Source organism: Chiloscyllium punctatum, chromosome 19, assembly GCF_047496795.1.
Source record: "Chiloscyllium punctatum isolate Juve2018m chromosome 19, sChiPun1.3, whole genome shotgun sequence".
Lineage (NCBI taxonomy): Eukaryota > Metazoa > Chordata > Chondrichthyes > Orectolobiformes > Hemiscylliidae > Chiloscyllium > Chiloscyllium punctatum.
In genome coordinates, this window is record NC_092757.1 from 85,861,149 (window position 1) to 85,878,837 (window position 17,689).

Below are 17,689 nucleotides of genomic sequence, written 5' to 3' on the forward strand. Positions count from 1 at the left end.
AGAGAGAGAGAGAGAGACAGACAGACAGACAGAGAGAGAAGAGACAGAGAGGGAGAACGAGGGCACATGTTCAGTGCTTCCCTAGCTCAGCAGCAGTCTCTGTTCTCTGCAGTCAAAGTTCATTTTAAACCCAAAGAAAACCAGTCTGTTTTCCCAGCAAAAGGACGTTGCAAGCTCTAATATTTTACTGATATTCAAGAGACTTTTTTAATAAATACGTAAATCAGCTCGCTGAACTTGAAGGTTTATTTTCAAATGTGTCTTCACCATACGAGGTAACATCATGAGTCAAAGTCTCTGGTGAAGTAATGATGTTACCTAATATGGTGACGAAACATCTGAAAACAAACCTTCCAGCTCAGCGAGCAAACCTACAGACTTATCATCAACCTGAGCTAGAAATCTTCTCAAACATCCGCTGGCAGACATTTTTAATACGTGAATTGGCTACCTGGTTTCTCTTACCAACCAATGAGAACATCCACAGAAAGGTGACAGCATCAACGTGCTAGCCAGCAAAATAATCACAAAGACCACAGTAGCCACAGAACCTGGTAATAAAGTACACTGAGGTGTCTTTCCAATTCTTCACCAAGGTTTACCTATCTATGAGGGGCACAGATAGGGTAAATAGGCAAAGTCTTTTCCCTGGCGTGGGGGACTCCAGAAACTAGGGGGCATAGATTTAGGGTGAGAAGGGAAAGATAAAAGGGACCTAAGAGGCAACTTTTTCACACAGAGGGTGGTACGTGTATGGAATGAGCTGCCAGAGGAAGTGGTGGAGGATGGTACAATTGCAACATTTAAGAGGCATTTGGATGGGTATATGAATAGGAAGGGTTTAGAGGGATATGGAAAGGGTGCTGGCAGATGGGATAGATTGCGCTGGGATATCTGGTCGGCATGGACGGGTAGGACCGAATGGTCTGTGTCTCCATGCTGTACATCTCTAGGACTCTTATCCGTGTCTGTGTATGGGTATAGGGAGTTTAAGAGGCGGTTAAAGTCTTAATGAATACTGCTGTTATAACTGTTAGCGAGTTTTGAGAAGATTTGTAGCTCAGGTTGAGGTTTTCGATGTAGGTTTGCTCGCTGAGCTGGAAGGTTCATTTCCAGATGTTTCATCATCCTACTAGGTAACATCTTCAATGGGCCACAGGCAAAGCACTGTTGATAATTCCTGCTTTCTATTTATATGTTTGGGTGTCTTTGGGTTGGGGGTGTCATTTCCTGTGGTGAAGTTATTTCCTGTGGTGAAGTCACTTCCTGTTCCTTTTCTCAGGGGGTGGTAGATGGAGTCTAACTCGATGTGTTTGTTGATAGAGTTCTGGTTGGAATGCCATGCTTCTAGGAATTCTTGTGCGTGTCAGTGTTTGGCTTGTCCTAGGATGGATGTGTTGTCCCAGTCGAAGTGGTGTCCTTCCTCATCTGTATGTGAGGATACTAGTGAGAGAGGATCATGTATTTTTGTGGCTAGTTGGTGTTCATGTATCTTGGTGGCTAGTTTTCTGCCTGTTTGTCCAATGTAGTGTTTGTTACCGTCCTTGCATGGTATTTTGTTTATAACTGTTTACCTGTCAGTACATTCTTGCAATAAAATGATTCTTGTTCAGCGGAGAAAGCTGGCTCATGTGCGCTATCAGCGTTGAGTCTGACAAACCAGGTAGGTTGAGAAAACTTGGGAATCTTTAATTTTTGTGGGAACTTACAGAGGCTTGACTTCTGAAGTGCTACCCCAGGGAGGCATAACAGCAGAAAATGCAGCAAGTCTGAAGATCAGGAGTATTTTAGAATTCAGGAAAAAAAATTTGATCAAGACGACCGAAATAGAAATAAAATTTCATAGAATGTTGAAACTGACCACAATAAATATGCAACAAAAGTAGATTGGATTAGATTAGATTACTTACAGTGTGGAAACAGGCCCTTCGGCCCAACAAGTCCACACCGACCCGCAACCCACCCATACCCCTACATACACCTTACCTAACACTATGGGCAACTTAGCATGGCCAATTCCCCTGACCTGCACATTTTTGGACTGTGGGAGGAAACCAGAGCACCCGGAGGAAACCCACGCAGACACGGGGAGAACGTGCAAACTCCACACAGTTAGTCACCTGAGGCAGGAATTGAACCCAGGTCTCTGGCGCTGTGAGGCAGCAGTGCTAACCACTGTGCCATCGTGCCGCCCACAAGTAAAGACAGGTAAAGGTCTCTCACAGTCAGAAGCTAGGGAAATTATAATGGGGACCCAAGAAATGTCAGGAGAGGGGAAAAGAAGTGTGGAAATGCCACACTTTATTGTAAAAGGTGTAATAACAGAAAGCTCAGAAAGCATTAACTGGATTAGACAAAGCCAGCGTGTGTTTATAAATTGCAAGTCATGCTTAACAAACCTACTGGAGTTTTCTTTTCAAGGTGTGCTCGTAAAATGGATAAGGGAGAACTGGGTATATTTGGATTTTTGGAAGGTTTTTGAGAAGGTACCGGGGAGTCCAGAACTAGAGGGCATAGATTTAAGGTGAGAGGGGAAAAATTTAAAAGGGACCTAAGGGGCAACTTTTTCATGCAGAGGGTAGTGCATATATGGAATGAGCTGCCAGAGGAAGTGGTGGAGACTGGTACAATTACAACACTTAGAAGGCAACTGCATGGGTATATGAATAAGAAGGGTTTAGAGTGATATGGACCAATTGCTGGCAAGTGGGACTAGAAGGTGCAGGTCAGGTGAATTGGCGATGCTAAAATTGCCCATAGTGTTAGGTGCATTAGTCAGAGGGAAATGGGTCTGGGTGGGTTACTCTTCGGAGGGTCAGTGTGGACTTGTTGGGCCAAAGGGCCTGTTTCTACACTTTAGGGAATCTAATCTAATGGGGCGGCACGATGGCTCAGTGGTTAGCACTGCTGCCTCACAGTGCCAGGGACCCGGGTTAAATTCCCGCCTGTGTGGAGTTTGCACATTCTCCGCGTGTCTGCATGGGTTTGCTCCGGTTTCCTCCCACAGTCACAAAGATGTGCAGGTTAGGGTGAATTGGCCATGGTAAATTGTCCATAGTGTTAGGTGAATTAGTCAGGGGTAAATATAGGGGGGTGGGTTTCTCTTCGGAGGGTCAGTGTGGACTTGTTGGGACGAAGGGCCTGTTTCCACACTGTAGGTTATCTAATTAGGTTAGGATATCTGGTCAGCAAGGATGAGTTGGGCCAATGGGTCTGTTTCCATGCTGTACATCTCTGTAAAACATTAGTGGTCAAAATTTAAGCACGTGAGATGAGGGTTAAGATACTGGTATGGATTGAGAATTAGTTGACAGATAGGAAATAGAGTATGGTAATAAATTATTTGTTTTCCAAAAGGCAGCTAGTGATATATATAAATGGCCTGAATAATGAGGACTGAATGGAACATTCTCAAGTTTTCTGATGACTCAGAACTGGGTGGAATGAAGATTTGTACAGACGATGCAAAAGAGGCTTTAAGGTGTATTTAGACAAATTGAGTGAGTAGGCAAACACATGACAGATATAGCACAACGCGGGTAAATGTGAAGTTATGCACTTTGTATAAAAATCAGAAGAATATCAATGAAATGTTGATATTTCGGGAATTATGAATGTACAAAGGAGTCTGGGTGTCCATGTACACAAGCAGGATCAGCATGAATTAGAAAAACAAATGGTACTTTAGTCTCCATTGCAAAGAGGATTTGAATTCAGAAAGAGGGCTGTCTTACTGAAGTTATACAGGGTCTTGGTGAGACCACTTTTGGAGTACTGTGTGTAGCTGGTCTCCTGATTTTACTTCCCATAGAGAGAGAGAGCAGCAGACATTCACCAGGGCTGATACCAGGAACTGCAGAAACACAAACAGAAGTTGCTGGAAAAGCTCAGCAGGTCTGGCAGCATCCGTGAAGAAAAATCAGAGTTAATGTTTCGGATACGACGTCCCTTCCTCAGAACCGATGGTGGCTATGAAAATGTCTGCAGATGATAGGGTTTTTACAAAATTGGTGTAAAGTGTCAGAGGGATCACGGATGTAGGTGAGCAGGGACTGGTTCAGGAGTCAAGGTCGAAGAGGTGGGTTGTGTGTGGGGCAGGGGCAGGCTGAGATAGTGGGTCTGCCCGGGCAGTACTGTTTGTGGATTTTTGGAAGGAGATAGCAACAAACTGTACGGGGCAGGGGGATGATCGGCTGGGAAGCAGTTGCAGGGTGAGGTGGGGGAAGATCACCTGATGAAATGAGGTTGGTGACGGTAATTGACCTTAACTATCTCTTGGTTGTGACTTGTACATTTCCTAATTTTTGCGTTCCTTCTCTTTTCCGTCTGTACCTGAAGTACCTTCAGAGATTTTTTTCCATTAAAAGCACTTTATAAATGGGAAAGTGGCAGTGTAGTGTCTTGTAATGCAGAGGCTAAGTTTCCGGGTATGCAGGTTCAAATCCCAACGCAACAACTGGCCCTGAAATTCATTTGGAATATTTGGACACTAGACTTGCTAATGGAGGCCATGAAACTCATTATCAGTTGTTTAAAAAATTCCTCTTTAGAGCAGGAAAAAAACCCAGAGAGGAATTCTGCTGAACGTTTAAATCCATCAAGATTTCGATTTCGATAAAAGAGAAACTGACAAAACCAAGAGGGAGACAGACGAAACGACTGGCAACAGAGCCGGAGATGACAGACAGAAACAACTTTCTCTTTAATGAAATGTGTGGTTAGGATTCAGAATGCAATACACTGGTGTTGTCCAGTGACAATCTTCATGAGGGAACTGGATAAATACTTGAAAAGAGAGAGAGTAAATACAAAATTCAGCATCAACAGAAACAAACTGAACCAGTTTCCTGGCACAAGGGTGAAAACAAGAACAGAACCATTTTAAAAAACACACCCTTCTGCGGTCTCTCTTCTCCAACCCCCTCCCCAAGAAGGATTAGCACCCTATCAGGCAATATATTCTGAATTCCAAACACTCACTTCATTAAAATAAATTGTTCCCCTATGTTGCCTCTAGTTCTTTTGCCAATTGTCTTTAAATCAGTGCCCTCTCGTTATGAAGCTCCTTTAGTACTGTGAATTAAAAGTATAGGGAGGGCTCTCTCTCCCTAAACCCTTTCTCCTCCTTCCCTCCCCCTACACAGTTTAGAGAGGGAAATCATCAGGTTTACACACATCCAGATCTGAATCCACCCTCACCCAAATTAATGGGAGAGCAGACATTCAGGACTCTTGCTGCTTTGTGATATATTGTTTCAACTCGAGTGAAAAGCTGTCATTAAATTTTAGAAGAGAACACACTCATTAACCTACATTTCTGTGGGTCCTGATTTTGTTTTTAAAACACCAAAGAAGACTAATTAAGATTCCACAGCCAGGCACTTTGGGTACAATAAGGTTTCCAGCAACTTTTACTAATGGCTTGAAAATTCAGGTTCAAACATTAAGAAAAAAGCTGGATAAAAGGAGATAAAATGACACTCGTGCTTTCGCACACGTAGGCACACACAGACAGACAGACAGAGTCACGCAGACAGAGGCACACACAGATAGACAGAGGCAGAGACACGCAGACAGAGACACACAGACAGAGACAGAGACAGAGACAAGCAGACAGAGACATCCAGACAGAAGCACACACAGACAGACAGAGACAGAGACGCCCAGACAGACAGAGACAGAGACACGCAGACAGAGACATCCAGACAGAGGCACACACAGACAGACAGAGACAGAGACATGCAGACAGAGGCACACACAGACAGACAGAGACAGAAACACGCAGACAGAGGCACGCAGACAGAGACACACACAGACAGACAGAGACAGAGACACGCAGACAGAGACAGAGACATGCAGAGACAGAGATAGAGACACGCAGAGACAGAGGCACACACAGATAGACAGAGATAGAGATACGCACAGACAGAGGCACGCACAGACAGAGAGAGATAGAGACACACACAGACAGAGGCAGACACAGAGACACACACTCCTTTACCAAATAACCGCTGCACGTGTGAATCAGAAAGTTAGAGTTGATTTGTGTACCTAAACAAGTCACACAAATTCTGGACAATGTTTAACTTGAAAGGTTGCATCAAAATGGCTGGAGCAAATGACTGCAGCTGCTGGGATCTGTACTGAAAACAACAAACTCTGGAGGTCACAGCGGGTCAGACAGCATCCATGGAGAGAGAGCGAACTAACTTTAGGTCCAGATGAGAGTCATTTGGACTCAAAACATTAGCTTGCTCTCTCTCCATGGATGCTGTCTGACCCGCTGTGATCTCGAGCATTTATTGTTTTCATCTGTATGGCTGGCTCTGCAGAGCTTGCTAGAATTAAAAGCCTAACATTGTGCTCCATGTGACATTGAGGGGTGATTAAGTGAAGAGCTGGACTTAACCAGTTGTGAAAAGGAATCCAGATAAGACAACATTAAGAGCCATAAATACTACCCTTTTCAAAAGAAAGAGGAAGGGATGAGCAAATTGTTCTCCGAATTGGTATGCTGGTCAATTGCTAACCTTTGGAATGCGAATGAGATGAACCTTCCCTCACCCAGCCCCTTCTGTTACAGTAAAGTTGGGGAGACAGACAGGCACTGTGGGTAAAGAGTTCTCTACTAAAATGAGCCTCTACTAAAATATCATATCACAATGTGTGTGACTTAATCAACAACAATTTATTGATGTAGCATCTTTACTACAGCAAAAACACACCAAGGCACTTCACATGAACTCAAGGTTAAAGGAAATACATTGGGCCATTAGGATAGGTGATCAAAAGCTCGTTCAAAGAGTTCATTTTGTGAATGAGAGTGAAAGTGTGTGATCAGTTGGGCTTAGGCAGATGAAGAAACAGATCAATGTTGGAAAACCCCCTCCAAGCCACAAACCAGCACTGGAACTGTATTACTGTTCCTTGGGTCAAATTCGGGAACTTCCCTCCAATCAGTATTATAGTTGCCTCTGTGACTGCAGCAGTTCAAGAAGGCAGTTCACCACCATTTTCTCAAGGGGTAACTAGGGACGGGTAATAAAAGCTGTGTGGTTCGCAAGCTCCACTCAACCTCACCTCCCGGCTGACAGACATTTCAACTGTCCCTTCCACTCCCCCAAAGACATGCTCATCCTGGGCCTTCACCACGGTCAGTATAAGACCACATGCAAGCTGGAGGGAAAACACCTCATCTTCCACCTTGGGAGCTGACAATCCTCGACATTGGATTCACCAGCTTCCAATTCTTCCCTCCCCTCACCACACCTCATCCTGGGTTCAGCCCTCCCTCTCTGCCCCACCCCCGTGACCTGACCTCACCTGTCCATCATCCTTCCCATCTATCCACTCCACTCTTCCCAATGACCAATCACAATCACCTCCTACCTCTGCCCACCAATCGCCATTCTACCTACCTTTTCCCCCCAGCCCACCCCCTCCCTCTACTTATTTCTCAGCTCCCATTCTCCCTTCCCAGTCATAATGAAGCTGGACTTTCCTGTTCCTCAGATGCTGCTTGACCTGCTGTGCTTTTTCCACCTACATTTTATCAACTTTGACTTTCCAGCATTTGAAGTCCTCACTATCTCCAAATAAATGCTGTATTCCCAGCATACTCTGGTTTGTGCCCCATGGCACATCTCTATGACTGAGGCTGTGGTCTCATACAGGTACAACTTCAGTATTGAAGACTTGGCACCTGGGGATGAAGCCATCAAAAGGTAGAAGCCACAGCTGTATTGACAAAATTGAAAAGCTGGATTTTTTTTTGAGGTGAACTTGAAAGAAAGTGGAATGGCCAAGAGGCAAGAATTAAATTTGCAGACTTGGAATAAGGAGGAGATGGTGAGACCACACATGGATTTGAAAACAGGGAACAACATGTTTTTTTTTGAGAAGGTAAGCCTCTGCTGAACAATAGCCAAATTTGGTGAATGAGCAGAGGGTGATGGGATGTGGTGGGGGTTAGGATGCGAGATGTTGAGTTTGGAGTGAGCACAGGTTTATGGAGGGAAACGCAGAGACTGTGTCTGTTGGTGGTCTCTGGTTGATCGTTGAGGTGAGTAACACGAAAGACGCTCGGTAAGGTTAGTCCATAATGAGTGTCAGGATGTAAGGATGGAGCAGTTGGTGTGACCATCCTCCAGGAGAAAGCATTGGGTCCATTGGAAAATGCTGGGAGAGGGACAGAGGACAGTCGTGAAAATGTTCAAGGTTCCTTCCCAACTTGGGCTGGGAGTGGAAGGAAGGCTGAGGGACAGAGATAGGCCAGGAGACTAGTGACAGGAACCCAGGGGAGTGCAGAAGGTAAATATCGGAGAAGAGAGAGAAAACGTGGGTTGGTCTGTCTGGATGGAGGTACCTCAGGAAAGGAAGAAGGGTTTAGAGGGAAGAGATGGAAGGCCTGGTTACAGATCCTAAAAGGGACACCACACAGTCAGTGACTCTAAGACAGGAAACCACTACGCATAACCATTTTGGAGAAGGAATTGACCTCCAAAAGGGTGGTTTTCTCACTCATTTTCTGGAAATATTGAGTGGAGCTTACACCACATTCTATATACACCAGGCAGGTATTTTACCCAAAATGCTCAATCTTTATTATCGAAGAGTGAATAGAGAAAGGCTGTTCAACTCTAGGAGGTGGTGGAGGATGGGGGGGGGGGGGGGTCTCACCAATCTCCTCATGGTCCCCCAGTGCAGAAGCTCTGAACTCTATTCAGCCTCCCTACTGTCAACGTGACTGGGTGGGATGGACTGAGCAGAACCCAGACAGCTCCCTGGGCTATACAGCTCACTAGGCAAAAGTGAGGACTGCAGATGCTGGAGATTAGAGTCGAGAGAGTGTGGTGCTGGAAAAGCACAGCAGGTCAGGCAGCATCTGAGGAGCAGGAGAATTGATGTTTCGGGCAAAAGCCCTCCATCAGGAATGCCCCTCAAACCTGATGAAGGGCGTTTGCCTGAAACGTCGATTCTCCTCTTCCTCGGATGCTGCCTGACCTGCTGTGCTTTTCCAGCACCACACACTCTCGACTCTACAGCTCACTATCACACTGGGCAAGGAGAAGCTCTGAAACAGTACTTGCTGCTCAGCTTTCTAAAAGATCCTGGCACTTGGAACAAAGTGACTCTTTTATACATTCCATGAACAAGCTGACGTAAGATTCAAAGTAAGATAACCAGGCTTGTTAAAACCACATCGCTCATAAAATGTGTTCCTCGCTGGTGGATTCCCATTGACCAGACGTTTGTGTTTATGACACAGTTTTGTGGTTCTAATATGAACCAGTGTTTAAGTCACTTGCAGTCTGTACCTCATGGCCCTGAAAGACTGGTTTTCATCAGCGAAGCTGACAGAACGGAGGATGGTCATTGTCACCTCGTAAATGGGGAGGCGATGTCTGAGTGGTATTATCACTAGACTACTCATCCAGAATTTCAACTAAAGTTCTGGGGATATCTGGGTTTGAATCCTACCACGGCAGATGGTGGAATTTTAATTCAGTATAAAATCTGGAATTAAGGGTCTAATAGTGACCACGAATCCATTGCCAATTGTTGGGGAGAAAAACCCATGTGGTTCACTCGTGCCCTTTAGGGAAGGCAACTGCCATCCTTACCCTGGTCTGGCCTACACATGACTCCAGACCCACAGCAATGTGGTTGACTCTCAACTGCCCCCTGGGCAATTAGGGATGGGTAATAAATGCTGGTCTAGCCAGAGATGACCACATCCCTTGAGTGAATATTAAAAAAACTCATAGTTAAAGTGTAGCTTTAATGTCGGACAAACATCCTGAGCTGCTTCAGAAGGACATGGGAAATAATGGACACAAAGACAACGGAGAAATGATGGCAGATGGAGCTTGTCAGCGAGATGGCCTTTGAAAAGGAGGTGGTAGGAATCCTAGAGAGTAGCTGAAGGTTTAAGAGACAACGGTGTTGCAGTGTGGGGATGGGATAGGCTGGGGGATGAGTTAAGTGGGATAATTAGCTAATGTACAGGTTATTGGGAATAAACAGCAAAGCTGCAAGCACAAATTAGCTTTGGACTCAAACACCCATCCAATATCGAATGGTCCAGAACAAGGAGCAGTACAGTGGCTCAGTGGTTAGCACTGCTACTTCACAGCACCAGGGACCTGGGTTCGATTCCAGCCTTGGATGACTGTCTGTGTGGCCTTTGCACGTTCTCTGTGTGGGTGCCCCAGTTATCTCCGACAGTCCACAGATGTGTACGTTAGGTGGATTAGCCATGCATGATTACCTATAGTGTCCAGGGATGTGCAGGTTAGGTGTACAAAGTTAAAAATCACACAACACCAGGTTATAGTCCAACAGGTTTAATACTATAACCTGGTGTTGTGTGATTTTTAACTTTGTCCAACACCGGCATCTTCAAATCAGGTTAGGTGTGTTAGCCACGGGAGATAGGTCTGGGTGGGATGTTCTTCAAAGGGTCAGTTCATTTCCACTCTGTGCAGATTCTATATTTTTTTAAAAAGTGGGCATAATTTTAAAGTGAAAAGCAGGAGGTTATAGAGGCGATTTCAGGAACAATCTTTATAAACGCTTGGACAAGCACCTGAAATGTCATAACATTCAAGGCTATGGGCCAAGTACGGGAAAGTGAGGTCTAGGTAGTCTGTATTTTTTGGCGGTGCAGACTTGATTGGCCAAAGAGCCTTTTCTGTACCGTTTGATTCAAGTGTCTTCCAGACAGAGAACAGAATATGATCCCTCGGAACTTGCACTCCTTTTAAAACCAGAAATACGACTCAGAGAACAGGCAGATTAAAGAGATGCATCATGCCATGACATGACATCTACTCACAGCTTCTCTACAAGATTTAACTACCTGGTTCTGCATTATCAGATTCAACAAATTATTTTAAGTCCCGGTCATTCATTGAGGACTTTGGAATTGGTGTGTAAACATTCAAGTTTAGTCACTGGATCTGGTCTGATGAACAGGTGTACGGAAATGAAATGTTTTTTTTAACCATCATTTTTTGGGAAGCAGATGCACCATCTTCAGGTGGATGTCAAATGGTGTTTGATATTGCTCCTGTGGAGTGCTTCGGGATGTTTAACAATGTTCAGAAGGTGACATTCAAATTTAACTTGTTATAGTAAACACCCTCATGTGTGCAGAAAAATATTCCAAGGTGCTTTACCGGAAAGTAGTGAGTCAGGAGAGATATTATGGGACTTGTCCAAACAAACTAGCAGAAGCTGCTCATCATAGAATCCCTACAGTGCAGAAACAGGCCACTGAATTTCCCACTCATCCTCCAAAGAGCAGCCCACCCAGAACCAACTCCTTATCCTATAACCCTGCATTCCCCATGGCTAATCCACCTAATCTGCACATCTTTGGACTGGAGGAGGCAACCCACACAGACTCAGGGAGAACATGCAAACCCCACACGGTCACCCGAGGTCGGAATCAAACCCGGGTCCCTGGCCCTGTGAGAGGCAGCAGTGCTAACCACTGAGCCACCATGCCATCCCTGCAGTACCTACTTCAGAGATGGAAATAATCGGGCAAACGTTGTTCTGGCGCAGGTACAACGCAGATCACAATGGGAACAAGGGATTTCCAGCCAGTGCTTAGAGGATTGGATGTTTTCTTCCCTCGATGCAGGTCTGAAGGAGATTGTATAGACCCAGCTCCAATCCCCTACTTGCTGCTTATCAGTGAGTTGAACATAAACAGGTTATCAGAAACTCAGCAGACCTGGCAACATCTATGGGCAGAGAAGAACAGTCTGAAGAAGGGGCACTGGACTTGAAGCGTTAACCCTGTTTCTCTCTCCACAGATGCTGCCAGACCACCTGAATTTCTCCAGCATTCTGTGTTTGTTTCAGATTACCAGCATCCGCAGTATTTTGCCTTGACAACAGACAATCAGTTTGGTTCAGTGCTGACAGACTAGAGTCAGAGCGATGTACAGCATGGAAACAGACCCTTCAGTCCAACCCGTCAATGCTGACCAGATATCCCAACCTAATCTAGTCCCACCTGCCAGCACCCGGCCCATATCCCTCCAAACCCTTCCTATTCATATACCCATCCAAATGCCTCTTAAATGTTGCAATTGTACCAGCCTCCACCACATCCTCTGGCAGCTCATTCCATACCCATACCACCCTCTATGTGAAAAAGTTGCCCCTTAAGTCCTTTTTATATCTTTCCCCTCTCACCCTAAACCTATGCCCTCTAGTTCTGGACTCCCCGACCCCAGGGAAAAGACTTTGCCTATTTACCCTATCCATGTCCCTCATAATATTGTAAACCTCTATAAGGTCACCCCTCAGTCTAACCTCAGGGGGATGTCCTCGGCCCAACTACTTTTAGTTGTTTCATCAATGACCTTCCCTCCATCATAAGGTCAGAAGTGGGAATGTTCACCAATGATTGCCCGATGTTCAGCACCATTCTTGACTCCTCAGATTCTGAAGCAGTCCACATGCAAATGCAATAAGATCTGGCTTATCCAGGCTTGGACTGAGAAGTGGCAAATAACATTCATGCCACACACATGCCAGGCAATGAATACACACAGGCCAGGCAATGAATATCTTCAATAAGAGACACAATCTAATCACCATCCCTTGGCATTCAATTGTACAGTGACTGAATCCCCCACTATCAACATCCTGGGCACTACCATTGACTGGAAAACAGCTAGAGGCACCATATAAACACAGCAGCTACAAGAACAGGTCAGAGGCTGGGAATACTGCAGCGAAAACTCACCCCCTGACTCCCTAAAGCCTGTCCACCATTGACAAGCCACAAGTCAGGAGTGTGATGGAATACTCTCCACTTCCCTGGATGGGTGCAGCTCCAACAACACTGCAGAAGCTTGGCACCATCCAGGGCAAAGCAGCCCACTTGATTGGAACCACATCCTCAATCATCCAACTCTCAGTAACAGCAGTGTATATCAGCTTCAAGATGCACTGCAGAAATTCACCAACAATCCTTAGACAGCATCTTCCAGACCCATGACCACTACCAATTAGAAGGACAAGGGCAGCAGATTCATGGGAACACCTCCCCTCCGCAAGTTCCAAACTGTCCTGATTTGGAAACATATCATCATCCCTTCATTGTCGCTGGGTCAAAATCCTGGAATTCCCTCCCTATGGGCATTGTGGGTCAACCTACAACATGTGGACTGCAGCGGTCCAAGAAGGCAGCTCACCCCCACCTTCTCAAGGGGCAACTAGGGACAGACAATAAATGCTGGCTGAGCCAGCGATACCCATGACCTGATTCCACTGCTCTCCTGAGAAAGAGAATTCTACAATTGTATGATTCCTCACACAGTCCACTTCATCCCACTTGGCTACTCCCAGTCTTGCCTGATCTCAAAACCTGGTCATTTCCCTCAGCAACTCTTGACCTTATACAAGACAGGTGAAGGAATATTGCAATGGCTGTTTAGTGAACCCCACAGATCACCTTGGGGAATGGAGGGGGAGGCAAACACTGAACCTTTAATACTCTGATACACCACTGCTGCCACACACGATGGAATCACTTGAGGCTTATGTGGGGAACAGCACGTGTATATTCACAAATGCAACATTTGCTCACTGAAGACATGCAGGACACAGAATATGAGACAAACAGACGCAATGTCAACCCTCCTCTCAGGTAAACTTGGCTGAGCCTCCGTGCACTTTTTTTAAAAACTAAAGCAGATACACAGTTGAGATGGCACTGGTCGTCAGAAGCGAAGGATCAACTTTACAGGACTCTTGACTTGATTCCAGGACTGGGATTCTTAAGGACGCGCCAATACAAGGACCAGTCACACTCTCACCAAAACTTTGCAAACATCAAGAGGAAAGGAGTGTGAAGAAGAACATACTCCTGAACTAGCAAACGAGGTCAAACTTCAGAGGAAATTTAAGATGCCCATTTTAACCACAAGTTACACAGCATACAAATAAAAGAAGTGATTTACTGTTTCAGCTCATGCACAAACAGACCTATAAACATTAATGTCTCGCTATTGGAGCAACAGGGTTTGGCAACGAAAATGATGCTGCAATGCAATCTGGTACTGAGGTCCGTTCATTCAAATATCACGTCATAAAATGTTCGAATTCAAACTGAATACCAACATGAGCCCAGTGCAATCAGGACAATCATTGAGAATACTCTCCGTCCCAGAGCAAGCACTCTGGCATGTCACAGCACTCCCATTCTTCCATATCAAAAGATTTCCATGCAATCCTCTTAGCTGAGCCCTCCAAACTAATCTACAGCCCCAAACTTTTCTGCAGCTTTCACTCGAGTCCACATTTACAGTGGAAATGGAAAAAGACAAGAAAGGGAGATAATAATTATTCTTTAGGTGAACAACCATCCCAATGAGCTTAATGGAAGCTTCATCTGGTCACAATGAAAGGAGGAAACATATCCTTCCAAGAAACACCAGCAGTTTTCATTATACAGAATCATACAGAAGACAAGGAGGCCATTCAGCCTACTGTCTCCTCTACTGGTCCCATGAAACCTCTCACCAAAAATAGCTACACAATCCAGTAACACTACATCTCAGCAGCAGTGATCTAAAAAAAAGTATTTATTTTTCATGCGGATTGCAAATGGAACATTGGAAACAGAAATGTTGGTGACAATCCAAATTGAGGGCCCATGGGTTGACTATAGCTTCAGAGTGAGGTGTGCCATGTTACAGGATCCTGTCTCTGTGTGTGCAATATTACAGGATCCTGTCCCTCTCTGTGTGCAATGTTACAGGATCCTGTCTCTGTGTGTGCAATATTACAGGATCCTGTCCCTCTCTGTGTGCAATGTTACAGGATCCTGTCCCTCTGTGTACAATATTACAGGAGCCTGCCCCTCTGTGTGCAATGTTACAGTAGACTGTCTCTCTGTGTGTACAATGTGACAGCAGCCTGTCTCTCTGTGTGCAATATTCTGTCCATAGCTCTGTTACCTTCCTCGCCATGTCCTGGAAAGGCAGCACTAGCCAAGGCATCTGGCCGACGAACTCCTGCCAGGGTTTGTACTCTTCCTCGGAGCTGATGAACACCACCTCCAGCTTGTCGCCGTTCTCCCCCTGCTTGAAGCGGCTGTAGAAGTCGGCGAGAGCCGCCGTGAACTCCTTGCACGAGGCGCTCCAGCTGCAGCCGAAGTAGAGCGCGACCAGGCGGCCGTCAGTGCCCAGCGGAGAGCACTCCACCTCGGCCTGATCTCGGTCCATCAGCCGCTCCCCCAGCAGCTCGCAGAGCAGCTCAGACATCTTCCCAACAGCAGCAACTCACCCAACAGCAACAACAACAAAAATAATAATAATAAATCCAAACAAAACCAAAAACAGGGAGTGGAGAGAGAATGTAAAAATGAAAGGGGCAGAGAGAACAAAATCTTCTTCAGTGCAAATAATTCACAAGATTAATTCCTTCGATTTTTTTTTGCTTCGATTCTATAATCTCCTCCTCTCACTCTCTCCACAGTCTCCACCTATGGGACATGGCAAAGCGAAACTCCAGCACTCCTATTGGTTCCAGCAGTACATTTCTCCTTCAACATGACTTTTGTTCCCCATTATATTAGAATAAAACTTTTTCTTCCTTTTTTTTAAATCCAAAAAACATACTTTAGGTTTCTTTACAATTGATGCACAGGGTGTGGGTGTCACTGGCCAGACTAGAATTTATTACCCAAATTCTTCAGAGAATAATTAAGAGTCAACCACATCCTTGTGGATTAGTGGTGCTGGAAAAGCACAGCGGTTCAGGCAGCATCCGAGGAGCACTGAACCGCTGTGCTCTTCCAGCACCACTAATCCAGCCACAGCCAAATACCAAGAGACTGGATAGTTAATAAAGGTAACTGTTAATAGGATAACTGTGAATTCGATTAATTCAATTTGTTCTTTGCAATGTTAAGACATGCAATGTATATAACTATGAACGACATGGAAAATTGTACAAGTACCAAAGATTTATTTACATGAATAAAGTATATTTTGAAATAAAAAAAAATCCAGAATCTGGTTTCCAGCATCTGCAGTCATTTTTTTTTTACCTAGATCACATCCTTGTGGGTCTGGAGTCACATATAGGCCAAACCGTGTAAGGATGGCTGTTTCCTTAAAGTAGGGACAATTAGCAATGGATTTCTGGTCATTGTTGGACTCTTAAATTCCAGATGTTGGGAAGATGTTTCTGTTGGTAGGAGAGACGAGGACTCGAGAGCACAGCCTTAGAGCAAAGGGAGGGCCTTTTGAAATGCAGATAAGGAGAACCTTCTTCAGCCAGAGAGTGGTGAACTCACTGCCATAGAAGGCTGTGCGGGCCAGGTCATTGAGTGTGTTTAACACAGAGATAGGTAGGTTCTTGAGTATCAAGGGTTAAGGGAGAAAGTGGGAGAATGGGATTGAGAAACTTATCTGCCATGATTGAATGGCGGAGAAGATTCGATGGGCTGAATGGCCTAATTTCTGCTCTTATGTCTTATGCTCTTATATTTTATTGGAATCAAATCCACTGCCTGCCTTTATAAAAAGCGAAAGAACTGCAGATGCTGCAAATCAGAATCAAAAACAGAAATTGCAGGACGGGTTCAGCAGGTCTGTGGAGAGAGTTAACATTTCAGATCGAGTCACCCTTCCTCTGCCTTGGCAGGATTTGAACCTGGGTCCCCTGTATTAATAGCCCGGTGCTAATAAGGTGCTTCCCCTTATTACCTGGAAGGGAAGAACATTTGCAACGGCTTCAGAAATTGTGGTATGTCAGGACAAACAGCCTCCTTCTGCACTGATAGGTAAAGTCACCATCGTCTTCAGAGAATGTTAAGTACAAGCTAAGGATCACCATACCTCAGGCAAGGGGTAAGGTTGAGAAGGCAGGACCTTCAGGGGAACCTCAGTGGTACAGGAATTGAACCCACACTTTTGGTATCACCTGATTTCTTCAAACTAGCTGTTCGACCAACTGAGCTAACAGAACCAGGTGTCAGAGCCTAAGGATTCTGGGTGGACTATTTAGGGCAAAGATGAGGAGACATTTCTTCACCCAACGAGTGGTGAGCCTCTGGAATTCATTACTACAGGAAGTAGTTGATGCCAAAATATTGAATTTATTCAAGAGGCGACTAGATATCGCACTTGGGGTGAATGGGGTCAAAGGTTATGGGGAGAAAGCAGGATTCGGCTGTTGAGCTGGATGGTCAGCCATGATCGTGATGAAAGATGGAGCAGCCTTGAAGGGCTGAATGCCCTCCTCCTGCTCCTATCTTTGATGTACCTATGTTTCTATATGGGTGTCCCGAATTTACAAATGTATGACTTACAGATGCGATCCTGTACAGGGGTGTAACATATGAGCTTTTCCTGTCCTTATGATTGGCTCCCTTATGTTTTCCTGCACTGTATTCTAACTTGCACGAAAATCAACTTGCCAAAAGACTCCAGAATAGAACCTGATCACGACCTGGGAACTGCCTGAATATGAAAATAAGTAAAGAACTGCAGGTGCTTGAAATCTGAAATGAGAACAGAAATTGCTGGAGAAACTCAGAAGTTCTGACAGCATATATTCACAGAGTGATGCAGCATGGAAACAGACCCTTCAATCCAACTCATCTATGCCAATCAGATATCCTAAATCCATCTAGTCCCATTTGCCAGCATCTGAC

At 45.1% G+C, this 17,689-nt stretch overlaps 1 protein-coding gene across 1 annotated transcript in view; it reads right to left on the reverse strand.

Annotated features, from left to right (window-relative positions):
• Positions 1-15,501, reverse strand: part of nxn (nucleoredoxin) — a 234,454-nt gene extending 218,953 nt beyond the window's left edge. Inside the window, exon 1 of the mRNA XM_072589940.1 lies at positions 14,985-15,501. Within this exon, the coding sequence (XP_072446041.1) occupies positions 14,985-15,290 (306 nt within the window). The 5' untranslated portion in view covers positions 15,291-15,501. The remainder of the gene's footprint in view (positions 1-14,984) is intronic.
• Between the last annotated feature and the right edge of the window lie 2,188 nt (positions 15,502-17,689).